Source organism: Phyllobates terribilis, unplaced genomic scaffold, assembly GCF_046119375.1.
Source record: "Phyllobates terribilis strain yellow unplaced genomic scaffold, ASM4611937v1 Scaffold_4__5_contigs__length_816908805, whole genome shotgun sequence".
Lineage (NCBI taxonomy): Eukaryota > Metazoa > Chordata > Amphibia > Anura > Dendrobatidae > Phyllobates > Phyllobates terribilis.
The window spans coordinates 32455432-32470881 of record NW_027362764.1 but is presented as its reverse complement, the minus strand read 5'-3'; the positions used below and the strand labels follow the sequence as shown (position 1 = coordinate 32470881).

The 15450-nt window shown below is 51.2% G+C and overlaps 1 protein-coding gene across 4 annotated transcripts in view; it reads right to left on the bottom strand.

Moving 5' to 3' along the window:
- Positions 1-15450, bottom strand: part of LOC141264849 (vasoactive intestinal polypeptide receptor-like) — a 273152-nt gene that overhangs the window by 208518 nt on the left and 49184 nt on the right. For all 4 annotated transcript variants that reach the window (XM_073677220.1, XM_073677218.1, XM_073677217.1 and 1 more), the window contains exon 2: positions 2772-2865. In XM_073677220.1, the coding sequence (XP_073533321.1) occupies positions 2772-2865 (94 nt within the window). The remainder of the gene's footprint in view (positions 1-2771; positions 2866-15450) is intronic.

Genomic DNA, 15450 nt, shown 5'->3' with positions numbered 1-15450 from the left:
TATTATCTATCTATTATCTATCTATCATCTATTATCTATCTATTATCTATCATCTATCTATCTATTATCTATCTATCATCTTTCTATTATCTATCTATTATCTATCATCTATCTATTATCTATCTATCATCTATCTATTATCTATCTATTATCTATCATCTATCTATTATCTATCATCTATCTATTATCTATCTATCATCTATTATCTATCATCTATCTATTATCTATCTATCTATTATCTATCTATTATCTATCTATCATCTATCTATTATCTATCTATCATCTATCATCTATCTATCTATTATCTATCTATCATCTTTCTATTATCTATCTATTATCTATCATCTATCTATTATCTATCATCTATCTATCTATTATCTATCTATCATCTTTCTATTATCTATCTATTATCTATCATCTATCTATTATCTATCTATCATCTATCTATTATCTATCTATCATCTATCATCTATCTATCTATTATCTATCTATCATCTTTCTATTATCTATCTATTATCTATCATCTATCTATTATCTATCTATCATCTATCTATTATCTATCTATTATCTATCATCTATCTATTATCTATCATCTATCTATTATCTATCTATCATCTATTATCTATCATCTATCTATTATCTATTATCTATTATCTATTATCTATCTATTATCTATCTATCATCTATCTATTATCTATCTATCATCTATCATCTATCTATCTATTATCTATCTATCATCTTTCTATTATCTATCTATTATCTATCATCTATCTATTATCTATCATCTATCTATCTATTATCTATCTATCATCTTTCTATTATCTATCTATTATCTATCATCTATCTATTATCTATCTATCATCTATCTATTATCTATCTATCATCTATCATCTATCTATCTATTATCTATCTATCATCTTTCTATTATCTATCTATTATCTATCATCTATCTATTATCTATCATCTATCTATCTATTATCTATCTATCATCTTTCTATTATCTATCTATTATCTATCATCTATCTATTATCTATCTATCATCTATCTATTATCTATCTATCATCTATTATCTATCATCTATATATTATCTATTATCTATCTATCTATTATCTATCATCTATCTATTATCTATCTATTATCTATCTATCTATCTATCTATTATCTATCTATCATCTATTATCTATCATCTATTATCTATCTATTATCTATCTATTATCTATCTATCATCTATTATCTATCTATTATCTATCATCTATCTATCTATTATCTATCTATCATCTTTCTATTATCTATCTATTATCTATCATCTATCTATTATCTATCTATCATCTATCTATTATCTATCTATTATCTATCATCTATCTATTATCTATCATCTATCTATTATCTATCTATCATCTATTATCTATCATCTATCTATTATCTATTATCTATCTATCTATTATCTATCTATTATCTATCTATCATCTATCTATTATCTATCTATCATCTATCATCTATCTATCTATTATCTATCTATCATCTTTCTATTATCTATCTATTATCTATCATCTATCTATTATCTATCATCTATCTATCTATTATCTATCTATCATCTTTCTATTATCTATCTATTATCTATCATCTATCTATTATCTATCTATCATCTATCTATTATCTATCTATCATCTATCATCTATCTATCTATTATCTATCTATCATCTTTCTATTATCTATCTATTATCTATCATCTATCTATTATCTATCTATCATCTATCTATTATCTATCTATTATCTATCATCTATCTATTATCTATCATCTATCTATTATCTATCTATCATCTATTATCTATCATCTATCTATTATCTATTATCTATTATCTATTATCTATCTATCTATTATCTATCATCTATCTATTATCTATCTATCATCTATCTATTATCTATCTATCATCTATCATCTATCTATCTATTATCTATCTATCATCTTTCTATTATCTATCTATTATCTATCATCTATCTATTATCTATCATCTATCTATCTATTATCTATCTATCATCTTTCTATTATCTATCTATTATCTATCATCTATCTATTATCTATCTATCATCTATCTATTATCTATCTATCATCTATTATCTATCATCTATATATTATCTATTATCTATCTATCTATTATCTATCATCTATCTATTATCTATCTATCATCTATTATCTATCATCTATTATCTATCTATTATCTATCTATTATCTATCTATCATCTATTATCTATCTATTATCTATCATCTATCTATCTATTATCTATCTATCATCTTTCTATTATCTATCTATTATGTATCATCTATCTATTATCTATCATCTATCTATCTATTATCTATCTATTATCTATCATCTTTCTATTATCTATCTATTATCTATCTATTATCTATCATCTATCTATTATCTATCTATCATCTATCTATTATCTATCATCTATATATTATCTATTATCTATCTATCTATTATCTATCATCTATCTATTATCTATCTATCATCTATCTATTATCTATCTATCATCTATTATCTATCATCTATCTATTATCTATCTATCATCTATTTATTATCTATCATCTATTTATTATCTATTATCTATCTATCCATTACTGCCATATAGATTATTCTTATAAAATCAAGGTACTTTGTGCACGTATTGGCCAATACATGAGAGCCCACCAGCCACGGCAAGGAGACGGGTCCGTCTGTCTATCCCGGCAGGACTCCATTGGACGGCACTTGCAGGTGTTTTCTTACCTGCGCTCTCGTTGTAGTAGTCGGGGTGGTCTACGCACTCGTTGCGCTTGTGGTCGATTAGCTGCATGATGTTACATTCTGGCACAGAGAGAATCTGCAAACACAAAAACCACATGTGAGGCGTCTTATCATCCTGGAGAAGAAGAAGTCCCATCTACAGCCAACTCCCCCCTCCCCGTCCATGATCCCCCCCTCCCCAACCCCACACACTGCAGTCATTAAAGTCGAGGGCGGCCATGATCCGGCCCCAGGGTTCCCCATGTGAGGACCATCTCCGCTGAATATTTCTCCGGTGACTCGTGAACCGTCACTTTGTTATGTGGCAAGTGAAGATGTCAAGATCCGTCCTGGAAGACGCGAGGAGACATTTGCATAATTGCATAATAACAAACTTCATGCAAAACAAGTCATCTGCATATTAAATCCTCTCTGCACCGTGACAGAACCCAGAGTCCGGTGACAGCACAACAGAGCACACCGGCACCGCACCACGTGAGGATTTAAAGGGAACCTGCCCCCCGAAAGGATCAGTACATCCCCGGAGACCCCTAGTAAAGCTGGACTGTGGGGGGCAGCTTTAATCAATATATGGACTCCGGAATGGTCCATTAGGGTCTTTACAATACAATGGCCCCCCGCTCTCAGCCATTTAGTCCCAGGTGGTCACAGGATTCATTGTAGGAAGGTGCATCGTGTGATCAAGCTTTTTGTTGGGAAAGTTGTCCCCAGAAGTCTAATAGGGCATCATCCTGGGGCGACCAGAGATGGGGGGGGGGGGGACCCCGGGTGGGTGCAGCTGTGACACAATAATGGGCTTCAAAAAAAAAAAGACAATCCACAGATGACTTTGCAGCCACCAGAAACGATAATCCCAAAGTGACCCCGGAGGTCACAGCTCTGAGGAACGCGGCGAAACACCAGCAATCCCCCCCAACCCCTCATACACAGGCGTGCTCGCTTAACCGAGCGTGCATGTATTTTCAATGGGAAGAGCAGAGAAAGCCACTGCCAGAAACATCTGCCAAGAAAAGGATTGGGGGGGGTGATGGTTGTTCGGTGCGGCCAAGGTCATCCGGTTCAGCCGTCACTTCTCGGGCTCTTAGTGGCCACCTGGGCTTTGTGCCATGCAGTTAGTCTAAGTTGTGGCGTGTTTGAGGATTCTGGAAAAAGACGTCAGTGCAAATGTTATGTGCAAACGGCTTCTTTGTGTCAGGACTCGGCTACGACCGGCGCCTCCGGCTCGGCTGCAGAGCACATTGGAGGCGGCGGTAGCGGAAATCTCCCTCTTGTCAAGAGAAGAAGGATTTGCCCATTTTTCATATAACAACACAAACAATTTCTCCAGCCGCCCTGCACCGGCTCGGGGAGGAAGGTGTTAATATACCACCATGATACCCGGATTCTTGTGGGACCTACGCTGCTCGGTATATTGGGATGGAAGACTGATGTTTCTATCGCACCTCTGTAACGAGACTTGTCCTCCGCCATAGACTTAGCTGAGTGACCCCTCACACACCCGAGTGCCACCAAAGCTCCAAAGTCAGGCGGCTCCGTGCACGGAAAGTAATGGCCCCAGGAAAAGGCAACTGGAACAAATACTGAGGCAACACCGGGACGAGAGGCGTCCGAGGCAAGAACGTCAGGGCACATGGAGATGAACGCAACGCTCGGATCGTGCCCAGTATTGTGGAGCAAATGTCACAACCTTCACCAAATATTGGGCAAAATGTATCTGGATATTGCCACAATGTGCAACAATGTACACAAGTAAGAACGGCAGAATCTCCTCCAGAAGATGTGAGACTATTGCCAACCCGGTTACTCTCCCTGAAGAAAGATGGAGCCTGCACACTGCCTGTAACTTGCTACTGCTGCCTCCAGCCTCTCCTGGGCCTCCTCCTGCATTTGTGCCCCCCCCCCATCCTGATCCTGTAGTTTGCACAGTGCCTGTAACATGCTGCTGCTGCACAGAGCACGGCCTCCAGCCTCACCTGGGTTTCCTCCTGCATTTGTGGCCTCCCACCATCCTGATCCTGTAGTTTGCACAGTGCCTGTAACATGCTGCTGCTGCACAGAGCACGGCCTCCAGCCTCACCTGGGTTTCCTCCTGCATTTGTGGCCTCCCCCCATCCTGATCCTGTAGTTTGCACAGTGCCTGTAACATGCTGCTGCTGCACAGAGCACAGCCTCCAGCCTCTCCTGGGTCTCCTCCTGCATTTGTGGCCTCCCCTCATCCTGATCGCTGTTTGCATACTGCCTGTAACATGCTGCTGCACAGAGCACTGCCTCCAGCCTCACCTGGGTTTCCTCATGCATTTGTGGCCTCCCCTCATCTTGATCGCTGTTTGCACAGTGCCTGTAACATGCTGCTGCTGCACAGAGCACGGCCTCCAGCCTCTCCTGGGTTTCCTCCTGCATTTGTGGCCTCCCCCCATCCTGATCCTGTAGTTTGCACAGTGCCTGTAACATGCTGCTGCTGCACAGAGCTCAGCCTCCAAGCCTCTCCTGGGCCTCCTCCTGCATTTGTGGCCTCCCCCCATCCTGATCCTGTAGTTTGCACAGTGCCTGTAACATGCTGCTGCTGCACAGAGCTCAGCCTCCAAGCCTCTCCTGGGCCTCCTCCTGCATTTGTGGCCTCTCCCTATCCTGATCCTGTAGTTTTCACAGTGCCTGTAACATGCTGTTGCACAGAGCACAGCCTACAGCCTCTCCTGGGTCTCCTCCTGCATTTGTGGCCTCCCCCCATTCTGATCCTGTAGTTTGCACAGTGCCTGTAACATGCTGCTGCTGCACAGAGCTCAGCCTCCAGCCTCTCCTGGGCCTCCTCCTGCATTTCTGGCCTCCCCCTATCCTGATCCTGTAGTTTTCACAGTGCCTGTAACATGCTGTTGCACAGAGCACAGCCTACAGCCTCTCCTGGGTCTCCTCCAGCATTTGTGGCCTCCCCCCATCCTGATCCTGTAGTTTGCACAGTGCCTGTAACATGCTGCTGCTGCACAGAGCTCAGCCTCCAGCCTCTCCTGGGCCTCCTCCTGCATTTGTGGCCTCCCCCCATCCTGATCCTGTAGTTTGCACAGTGCCTGTAACATGCTGCTGCTGCACAGAGCTCAGCCTCCAGCCTCTCCTGGGCCTCCTCCTGCATTTCTGGCCTCCCCCTATCCTGATCCTGTAGTTTTCACAGTGCCTGTAACATGCTGTTGCACAGAGCACAGCCTACAGCCTCTCCTGGGCCTCCTCCTGCATTTGTGGCCTCCCCCCATCCTGATCCTGTAGTTTGCACAGTGCCTGTAACATGCTGCTGCTGCACAGAGCTCAGCCTCCAGCCTCTCCTGGGCCTCCTCCTGCATTTGTGGCCTCCCCCCATCCTGATCCTGTAGTTTGCACAGTGCCTGTAACATGCTGCTGCTGCACAGAGCTCAGCCTCCAGCCTCTCCTGGGCCTCCTCCTGCATTTGTGGCCTCCCCCTATCCTGATCCTGTAGTTTGCACAGTGCCTGTAACATGCTGCTGCTGCACAGAGCTCAGCCTCCAGCCTCTCCTGGGCCTCCCCCCATCCTGATCCTGTAGTTTGCACAGTGCCTGTAACATGCTGCTGCACAGAGCACAGCCTCCTGCCTCTCCTGGGCCTCCTCCTGCATCTGTGGCCTCCTCCTATCCTGATCCTGTAGTTTTCACAGTGCCTGTAACATGCTGCTGCTGCACAGAGCTCAGCCTCCAGCCTCTCCTGGGCCTCCTCCTGCATTTGTGGCCTCCCCCTATCCTGATCCTGTAGTTTGCACAGTGCCTGTAACATGCTGCTGCTGCACAGAGCTCAGCCTTCAGCCTCTCCTGGGCCTCCTCCTGCATTTGTGGCCTCCCCCCATCCTGATCCTGTAGTTTGCACAGTGCCTGTAACATGCTGCTGCTGCTGCACAGAGCTCAGCCTCCAGCCTCTCCTGGGCCTCCTCCTGCATTTGTGGCCTCCCCCTATCCTGATCCTGTAGTTTGCACAGTGCCTGTAACATGCTGCTGCTGCACAGAGCTCAGCCTCCAGCCTCTCCTGGGCCTCCTCCTGCATTTGTGGCCTCCCCCCATCCTGATCCTGTAGTTTGCACAGTGCCTGTAACATGCTGCTGCTGCACAGAGCTCAGCCTCCAGCCTCTCCTGGGCCTCCCCCCATCCTGATCCTGTAGTTTGCACAGTGCCTGTAACATGCTGCTGCTGCACAGAGCTCAGCCTCCAGCCTCTCCTGGGCCTCCTCCTGCATTTGTGGCCTCCCCCTATCCTGATCCTGTAGTTTGCACAGTGCCTGTAACATGCTGCTGCTGCACAGAGCTCAGCCTCCAGCCTCTCCTGGGCCTCCCCCCATCCTGATCCTGTAGTTTGCACAGTGCCTGTAACATGCTGCTGCACAGAGCACAGCCTCCTGCCTCTCCTGGGCCTCCTCCTGCATCTGTGGCCTCCTCCTATCCTGATCCTGTAGTTTTCACAGTGCCTGTAACATGCTGCTGCTGCACAGAGCTCAGCCTCCAGCCTCTCCTGGGCCTCCTCCTGCATTTGTGGCCTCCCCCTATCCTGATCCTGTAGTTTGCACAGTGCCTGTAACATGCTGCTGCTGCACAGAGCTCAGCCTCCAGCCTCTCCTGGGCCTCCTCCTGCATTTGTGGCCTCCCCCCATCCTGATCCTGTAGTTTGCACAGTGCCTGTAACATGCTGCTGCTGCACAGAGCTCAGCCTCCAGCCTCTCCTGGGCCTCCTCCTGCATTTGTGGCCTCCCCCTATCCTGATCCTGTAGTTTGCACAGTGCCTGTAACATGCTGCTGCTGCACAGAGCTCAGCCTCCAGCCTCTCCTGGGCCTCCTCCTGCATTTGTGGCCTCCCCCCATCCTGATCCTGTAGTTTGCACAGTGCCTGTAACATGCTGCTGCTGCACAGAGCTCAGCCTCCAGCCTCTCCTGGGCCTCCTCCTGCATTTGTGGCCTCCCCCTATCCTGATCCTGTAGTTTGCACAGTGCCTGTAACATGCTGCTGCTGCACAGAGCTCAGCCTCCAGCCTCTCCTGGGCCTCCCCCCATCCTGATCCTGTAGTTTGCACAGTGCCTGTAACATGCTGCTGCACAGAGCACAGCCTCCTGCCTCTCCTGGGCCTCCTCCTGCATCTGTGGCCTCCTACTATCCTGATCCTGTAGTTTTCACAGTGCCTGTAACATGCTGCTGCTGCACAGAGCTCAGCCTCCAGCCTCTCCTGGGCCTCCTCCTGCATTTGTGGCCTCCCCCTATCCTGATCCTGTAGTTTTCACAGTGCCTGTAACATGCTGTTGCACAGAGCACAGCCTACAGCCTCTCCTGGGTCTCCTCCTGCATTTGTGGCCTCCCCCCATTCTGATCCTGTAGTTTGCACAGTGCCTGTAACATGCTGCTGCTGCACAGAGCTCAGCCTCCAGCCTCTCCTGGGCCTCCTCCTGCATTTCTGGCCTCCCCCTATCCTGATCCTGTAGTTTTCACAGTGCCTGTAACATGCTGTTGCACAGAGCACAGCCTACAGCCTCTCCTGGGTCTCCTCCAGCATTTGTGGCCTCCCCCCATCCTGATCCTGTAGTTTGCACAGTGCCTGTAACATGCTGCTGCTGCACAGAGCTCAGCCTCCAGCCTCTCCTGGGCCTCCTCCTGCATTTGTGGCCTCCCCCCATCCTGATCCTGTAGTTTGCACAGTGCCTGTAACATGCTGCTGCTGCACAGAGCTCAGCCTCCAGCCTCTCCTGTGCCTCCTCCTGCATTTGTGGCCTCCCCCCATCCTGATCCTGTAGTTTGCACAGTGCCTGTAACATGCTGCTGCTGCACAGAGCTCAGCCTCCAGCCTCTCCTGGGCCTCCTCCTGCATTTGTGGCCTCCCCCTATCCTGATCCTGTAGTTTGCACAGTGCCTGTAACATGCTGCTGCTGCACAGAGCTCAGCCTCCAGCCTCTCCTGGGCCTCCCCCCATCCTGATCCTGTAGTTTGCACAGTGCCTGTAACATGCTGCTGCACAGAGCACAGCCTCCTGCCTCTCCTGGGCCTCCTCCTGCATCTGTGGCCTCCTCCTATCCTGATCCTGTAGTTTTCACAGTGCCTGTAACATGCTGCTGCTGCTGCACAGAGCTCAGCCTCCAGCCTCTCCTGGGCCTCCTCCTGCATCTGTGGCCTCCTCCTATCTTGATCCTGTAGTTTGCACAGTGCCTGTAACATACTGCTGTTGCAGAGAGCACAGCCTCCTGCCTCTCCTGGGTTTCCTCCTGCATTTGTGGCCTCCTCCTATCCTGATCCTGTAGTTTGCACAGTGCCTGTAACATGCTGCTGTTGCACAGAGCTCAGCCTCCAGCCTCTCCTGGGCCTCCTCCTGCATTTGTGGCCTCCCCCATCCTGATCCTGTAGTTTGCACAGTGCCTGTAACATGCTGCTGCTGCACAGAGCTCAGCCTCCAGCCTCTCCTGGGCCTCCCCCCATCCTGATCCTGTAGTTTGCACAGTGCCTGTAACATGCTGTTGCACAGAGCGCAGCCTCCAGCCTCTCCTGGGCCTCCTCCTGCATTTGTGGCCTCCCCCCATCCTGATCCTGTAGTTTGCACAGTGCCTGTAACATGCTGCTGCTGCACAGAGCTCAGCCTCCAGCCTCTCCTGGGCCTCCTCCTGCATTTGTGCCCCCCCCCATCCTGATCCTGTAGTTTGCACAGTGCCTGTAACATGCTGCTGCTGCACAGAGCTCAGCCTCCAGCCTCTCCTGGGCCTCCTCCTGCATTTGTGGCCTCCCCCCATCCTGATCCTGTAGTTTGCACAGTGCCTGTAACATGCTGCTGCTGCACAGAGCACGGCCTCCAGCCTCACCTGGGTTTCCTCCTGCATTTGTGGCCTCCCCCCATCCTGATCCTGTAGTTTGCACAGTGCCTGTAACATGCTGCTGCTGCACAGAGCACAGCCTCCAGCCTCTCCTGGGTCTCCTCCTGCATTTGTGGCCTCCCCTCATCCTGATCGCTGTTTGCATACTGCCTGTAACATGCTGCTGCACAGAGCACTGCCTCCAGCCTCACCTGGGTTTCCTCATGCATTTGTGGCCTCCCCTCATCTTGATCGCTGTTTGCACAGTGCCTGTAACATGCTGCTGCTGCACAGAGCACGGCCTCCAGCCTCTCCTGGGTTTCCTCCTGCATTTGTGGCCTCCCCCCATCCTGATCCTGTAGTTTGCACAGTGCCTGTAACATGCTGCTGCTGCACAGAGCTCAGCCTCCAGCCTCTCCTGGGCCTCCTCCTGCATTTCTGGCCTCCCCCTATCCTGATCCTGTAGTTTTCACAGTGCCTGTAACATGCTGTTGCACAGAGCACAGCCTACAGCCTCTCCTGGGTCTCCTCCAGCATTTGTGGCCTCCCCCCATCCTGATCCTGTAGTTTGCACAGTGCCTGTAACATGCTGCTGCTGCACAGAGCTCAGCCTCCAGCCTCTCCTGGGCCTCCCCCCATCCTGATCCTGTAGTTTGCACAGTGCCTGTAACATGCTGCTGCACAGAGCACAGCCTCCTGCCTCTCCTGGGCCTCCTCCTGCATCTGTGGCCTCCTACTATCCTGATCCTGTAGTTTTCACAGTGCCTGTAACATGCTGCTGCTGCACAGAGCTCAGCCTCCAGCCTCTCCTGGGCCTCCTCCTGCATTTGTGGCCTCCCCCTATCCTGATCCTGTAGTTTTCACAGTGCCTGTAACATGCTGTTGCACAGAGCACAGCCTACAGCCTCTCCTGGGTCTCCTCCTGCATTTGTGGCCTCCCCCCATTCTGATCCTGTAGTTTGCACAGTGCCTGTAACATGCTGCTGCTGCACAGAGCTCAGCCTCCAGCCTCTCCTGGGCCTCCTCCTGCATTTCTGGCCTCCCCCTATCCTGATCCTGTAGTTTTCACAGTGCCTGTAACATGCTGTTGCACAGAGCACAGCCTACAGCCTCTCCTGGGTCTCCTCCAGCATTTGTGGCCTCCCCCCATCCTGATCCTGTAGTTTGCACAGTGCCTGTAACATGCTGCTGCTGCACAGAGCTCAGCCTCCAGCCTCTCCTGGGCCTCCTCCTGCATTTGTGGCCTCCCCCCATCCTGATCCTGTAGTTTGCACAGTGCCTGTAACATGCTGCTGCTGCACAGAGCTCAGCCTCCAGCCTCTCCTGTGCCTCTTCCTGCATTTGTGGCCTCCCCCCATCCTGATCCTGTAGTTTGCACAGTGCCTGTAACATGCTGCTGCTGCACAGAGCTCAGCCTCCAGCCTCTCCTGGGCCTCCTCCTGCATTTGTGGCCTCCCCCTATCCTGATCCTGTAGTTTGCACAGTGCCTGTAACATGCTGCTGCTGCACAGAGCTCAGCCTCCAGCCTCTCCTGGGCCTCCCCCCATCCTGATCCTGTAGTTTGCACAGTGCCTGTAACATGCTGCTGCACAGAGCACAGCCTCCTGCCTCTCCTGGGCCTCCTCCTGCATCTGTGGCCTCCTCCTATCCTGATCCTGTAGTTTTCACAGTGCCTGTAACATGCTGCTGCTGCTGCACAGAGCTCAGCCTCCAGCCTCTCCTGGGCCTCCTCCTGCATCTGTGGCCTCCTCCTATCTTGATCCTGTAGTTTGCACAGTGCCTGTAACATACTGCTGTTGCAGAGAGCACAGCCTCCTGCCTCTCCTGGGTTTCCTCCTGCATTTGTGGCCTCCTCCTATCCTGATCCTGTAGTTTGCACAGTGCCTGTAACATGCTGCTGTTGCACAGAGCTCAGCCTCCAGCCTCTCCTGGGCCTCCTCCTGCATTTGTGGCCTCCCCCATCCTGATCCTGTAGTTTGCACAGTGCCTGTAACATGCTGCTGCTGCACAGAGCTCAGCCTCCAGCCTCTCCTGGGCCTCCCCCCATCCTGATCCTGTAGTTTGCACAGTGCCTGTAACATGCTGTTGCACAGAGCGCAGCCTCCAGCCTCTCCTGGGCCTCCTCCTGCATTTGTGGCCTCCCCCCATCCTGATCCTGTAGTTTGCACAGTGCCTGTAACATGCTGCTGCTGCACAGAGCTCAGCCTCCAGCCTCTCCTGGGCCTCCTCCTGCATTTGTGCCCCCCCCCATCCTGATCCTGTAGTTTGCACAGTGCCTGTAACATGCTGCTGCTGCACAGAGCTCAGCCTCCAGCCTCTCCTGGGCCTCCTCCTGCATTTGTGGCCTCCCCCCATCCTGATCCTGTAGTTTGCACAGTGCCTGTAACATGCTGCTGCTGCACAGAGCACGGCCTCCAGCCTCACCTGGGTTTCCTCCTGCATTTGTGGCCTCCCCCCATCCTGATCCTGTAGTTTGCACAGTGCCTGTAACATGCTGCTGCTGCACAGAGCACAGCCTCCAGCCTCTCCTGGGTCTCCTCCTGCATTTGTGGCCTCCCCTCATCCTGATCGCTGTTTGCATACTGCCTGTAACATGCTGCTGCACAGAGCACTGCCTCCAGCCTCACCTGGGTTTCCTCATGCATTTGTGGCCTCCCCTCATCTTGATCGCTGTTTGCACAGTGCCTGTAACATGCTGCTGCTGCACAGAGCACGGCCTCCAGCCTCTCCTGGGTTTCCTCCTGCATTTGTGGCCTCCCCCCATCCTGATCCTGTAGTTTGCACAGTGCCTGTAACATGCTGCTGCTGCACAGAGCTCAGCCTCCAGCCTCTCCTGGGCCTCCTCCTGCATTTCTGGCCTCCCCCTATCCTGATCCTGTAGTTTTCACAGTGCCTGTAACATGCTGTTGCACAGAGCACAGCCTACAGCCTCTCCTGGGTCTCCTCCAGCATTTGTGGCCTCCCCCCATCCTGATCCTGTAGTTTGCACAGTGCCTGTAACATGCTGCTGCTGCACAGAGCTCAGCCTCCAGCCTCTCCTGGGCCTCCTCCTGCATTTGTGGCCTCCCCCTATCCTGATCCTGTAGTTTGCACAGTGCCTGTAACATGCTGCTGCTGCACAGAGCTCAGCCTCCAGCCTCTCCTGGGCCTCCCCCCATCCTGATCCTGTAGTTTGCACAGTGCCTGTAACATGCTGCTGCACAGAGCACAGCCTCCTGCCTCTCCTGGGCCTCCTCCTGCATCTGTGGCCTCCTCCTATCCTGATCCTGTAGTTTTCACAGTGCCTGTAACATGCTGCTGCTGCACAGAGCTCAGCCTCCAGCCTCTCCTGGGCCTCCTCCTGCATTTGTGGCCTCCCCCTATCCTGATCCTGTAGTTTGCACAGTGCCTGTAACATGCTGCTGCTGCACAGAGCTCAGCCTCCAGCCTCTCCTGGGCCTCCTCCTGCATTTGTGGCCTCCCCCCATCCTGATCCTGTAGTTTGCACAGTGCCTGTAACATGCTGCTGCTGCACAGAGCTCAGCCTCCAGCCTCTCCTGGGCCTCCTCCTGCATTTGTGGCCTCCCCCTATCCTGATCCTGTAGTTTGCACAGTGCCTGTAACATGCTGCTGCTGCACAGAGCTCAGCCTCCAGCCTCTCCTGGGCCTCCTCCTGCATTTGTGGCCTCCCCCCATCCTGATCCTGTAGTTTGCACAGTGCCTGTAACATGCTGCTGCTGCACAGAGCTCAGCCTCCAGCCTCTCCTGGGCCTCCCCCCATCCTGATCCTGTAGTTTGCACAGTGCCTGTAACATGCTGCTGCTGCACAGAGCTCAGCCTCCAGCCTCTCCTGGGCCTCCTCCTGCATTTGTGGCCTCCCCCTATCCTGATCCTGTAGTTTGCACAGTGCCTGTAACATGCTGCTGCTGCACAGAGCTCAGCCTCCAGCCTCTCCTGGGCCTCCCCCCATCCTGATCCTGTAGTTTGCACAGTGCCTGTAACATGCTGCTGCACAGAGCACAGCCTCCTGCCTCTCCTGGGCCTCCTCCTGCATCTGTGGCCTCCTCCTATCCTGATCCTGTAGTTTTCACAGTGCCTGTAACATGCTGCTGCTGCACAGAGCTCAGCCTCCAGCCTCTCCTGGGCCTCCTCCTGCATTTGTGGCCTCCCCCTATCCTGATCCTGTAGTTTGCACAGTGCCTGTAACATGCTGCTGCTGCACAGAGCTCAGCCTCCAGCCTCTCCTGGGCCTCCTCCTGCATTTGTGGCCTCCCCCCATCCTGATCCTGTAGTTTGCACAGTGCCTGTAACATGCTGCTGCTGCACAGAGCTCAGCCTCCAGCCTCTCCTGGGCCTCCTCCTGCATTTGTGGCCTCCCCCTATCCTGATCCTGTAGTTTGCACAGTGCCTGTAACATGCTGCTGCTGCACAGAGCTCAGCCTCCAGCCTCTCCTGGGCCTCCTCCTGCATTTGTGGCCTCCCCCCATCCTGATCCTGTAGTTTGCACAGTGCCTGTAACATGCTGCTGCTGCACAGAGCTCAGCCTCCAGCCTCTCCTGGGCCTCCTCCTGCATTTGTGGCCTCCCCCTATCCTGATCCTGTAGTTTGCACAGTGCCTGTAACATGCTGCTGCTGCACAGAGCTCAGCCTCCAGCCTCTCCTGGGCCTCCCCCCATCCTGATCCTGTAGTTTGCACAGTGCCTGTAACATGCTGCTGCACAGAGCACAGCCTCCTGCCTCTCCTGGGCCTCCTCCTGCATCTGTGGCCTCCTCCTATCCTGATCCTGTAGTTTTCACAGTGCCTGTAACATGCTGCTGCTGCACAGAGCTCAGCCTCCAGCCTCTCCTGGGCCTCCTCCTGCATTTGTGGCCTCCCCCTATCCTGATCCTGTAGTTTTCACAGTGCCTGTAACATGCTGTTGCACAGAGCACAGCCTACAGCCTCTCCTGGGTCTCCTCCTGCATTTGTGGCCTCCCCCCATTCTGATCCTGTAGTTTGCACAGTGCCTGTAACATGCTGCTGCTGCACAGAGCTCAGCCTCCAGCCTCTCCTGGGCCTCCTCCTGCATTTCTGGCCTCCCCCTATCCTGATCCTGTAGTTTTCACAGTGCCTGTAACATGCTGTTGCACAGAGCACAGCCTACAGCCTCTCCTGGGTCTCCTCCAGCATTTGTGGCCTCCCCCCATCCTGATCCTGTAGTTTGCACAGTGCCTGTAACATGCTGCTGCTGCACAGAGCTCAGCCTCCAGCCTCTCCTGGGCCTCCTCCTGCATTTGTGGCCTCCCCCCATCCTGATCCTGTAGTTTGCACAGTGCCTGTAACATGCTGCTGCTGCACAGAGCTCAGCCTCCAGCCTCTCCTGTGCCTCCTCCTGCATTTGTGGCCTCCCCCCATCCTGATCCTGTAGTTTGCACAGTGCCTGTAACATGCTGCTGCTGCACAGAGCTCAGCCTCCAGCCTCTCCTGGGCCTCCTCCTGCATTTGTGGCCTCCCCCTATCCTGATCCTGTAGTTTGCACAGTGCCTGTAACATGCTGCTGCTGCACAGAGCTCAGCCTCCAGCCTCTCCTGGGCCTCCCCCCATCCTGATCCTGTAGTTTGCACAGTGCCTGTAACATGCTGCTGCACAGAGCACAGCCTCCTGCCTCTCCTGGGCCTCCTCCTGCATCTGTGGCCTCCTCCTATCCTGATCCTGTAGTTTTCACAGTGCCTGTAACATGCTGCTGCTGCTGCACAGAGCTCAGCCTCCAGCCTCTCCTGGGCCTCCTCCTGCATCTGTGGCCTCCTCCTATCTTGATCCTGTAGTTTGCACAGTGCCTGTAACATACTGCTGTTGCAGAGAGCACAGCCTCCTGCCTCTCCTGGGTTTCC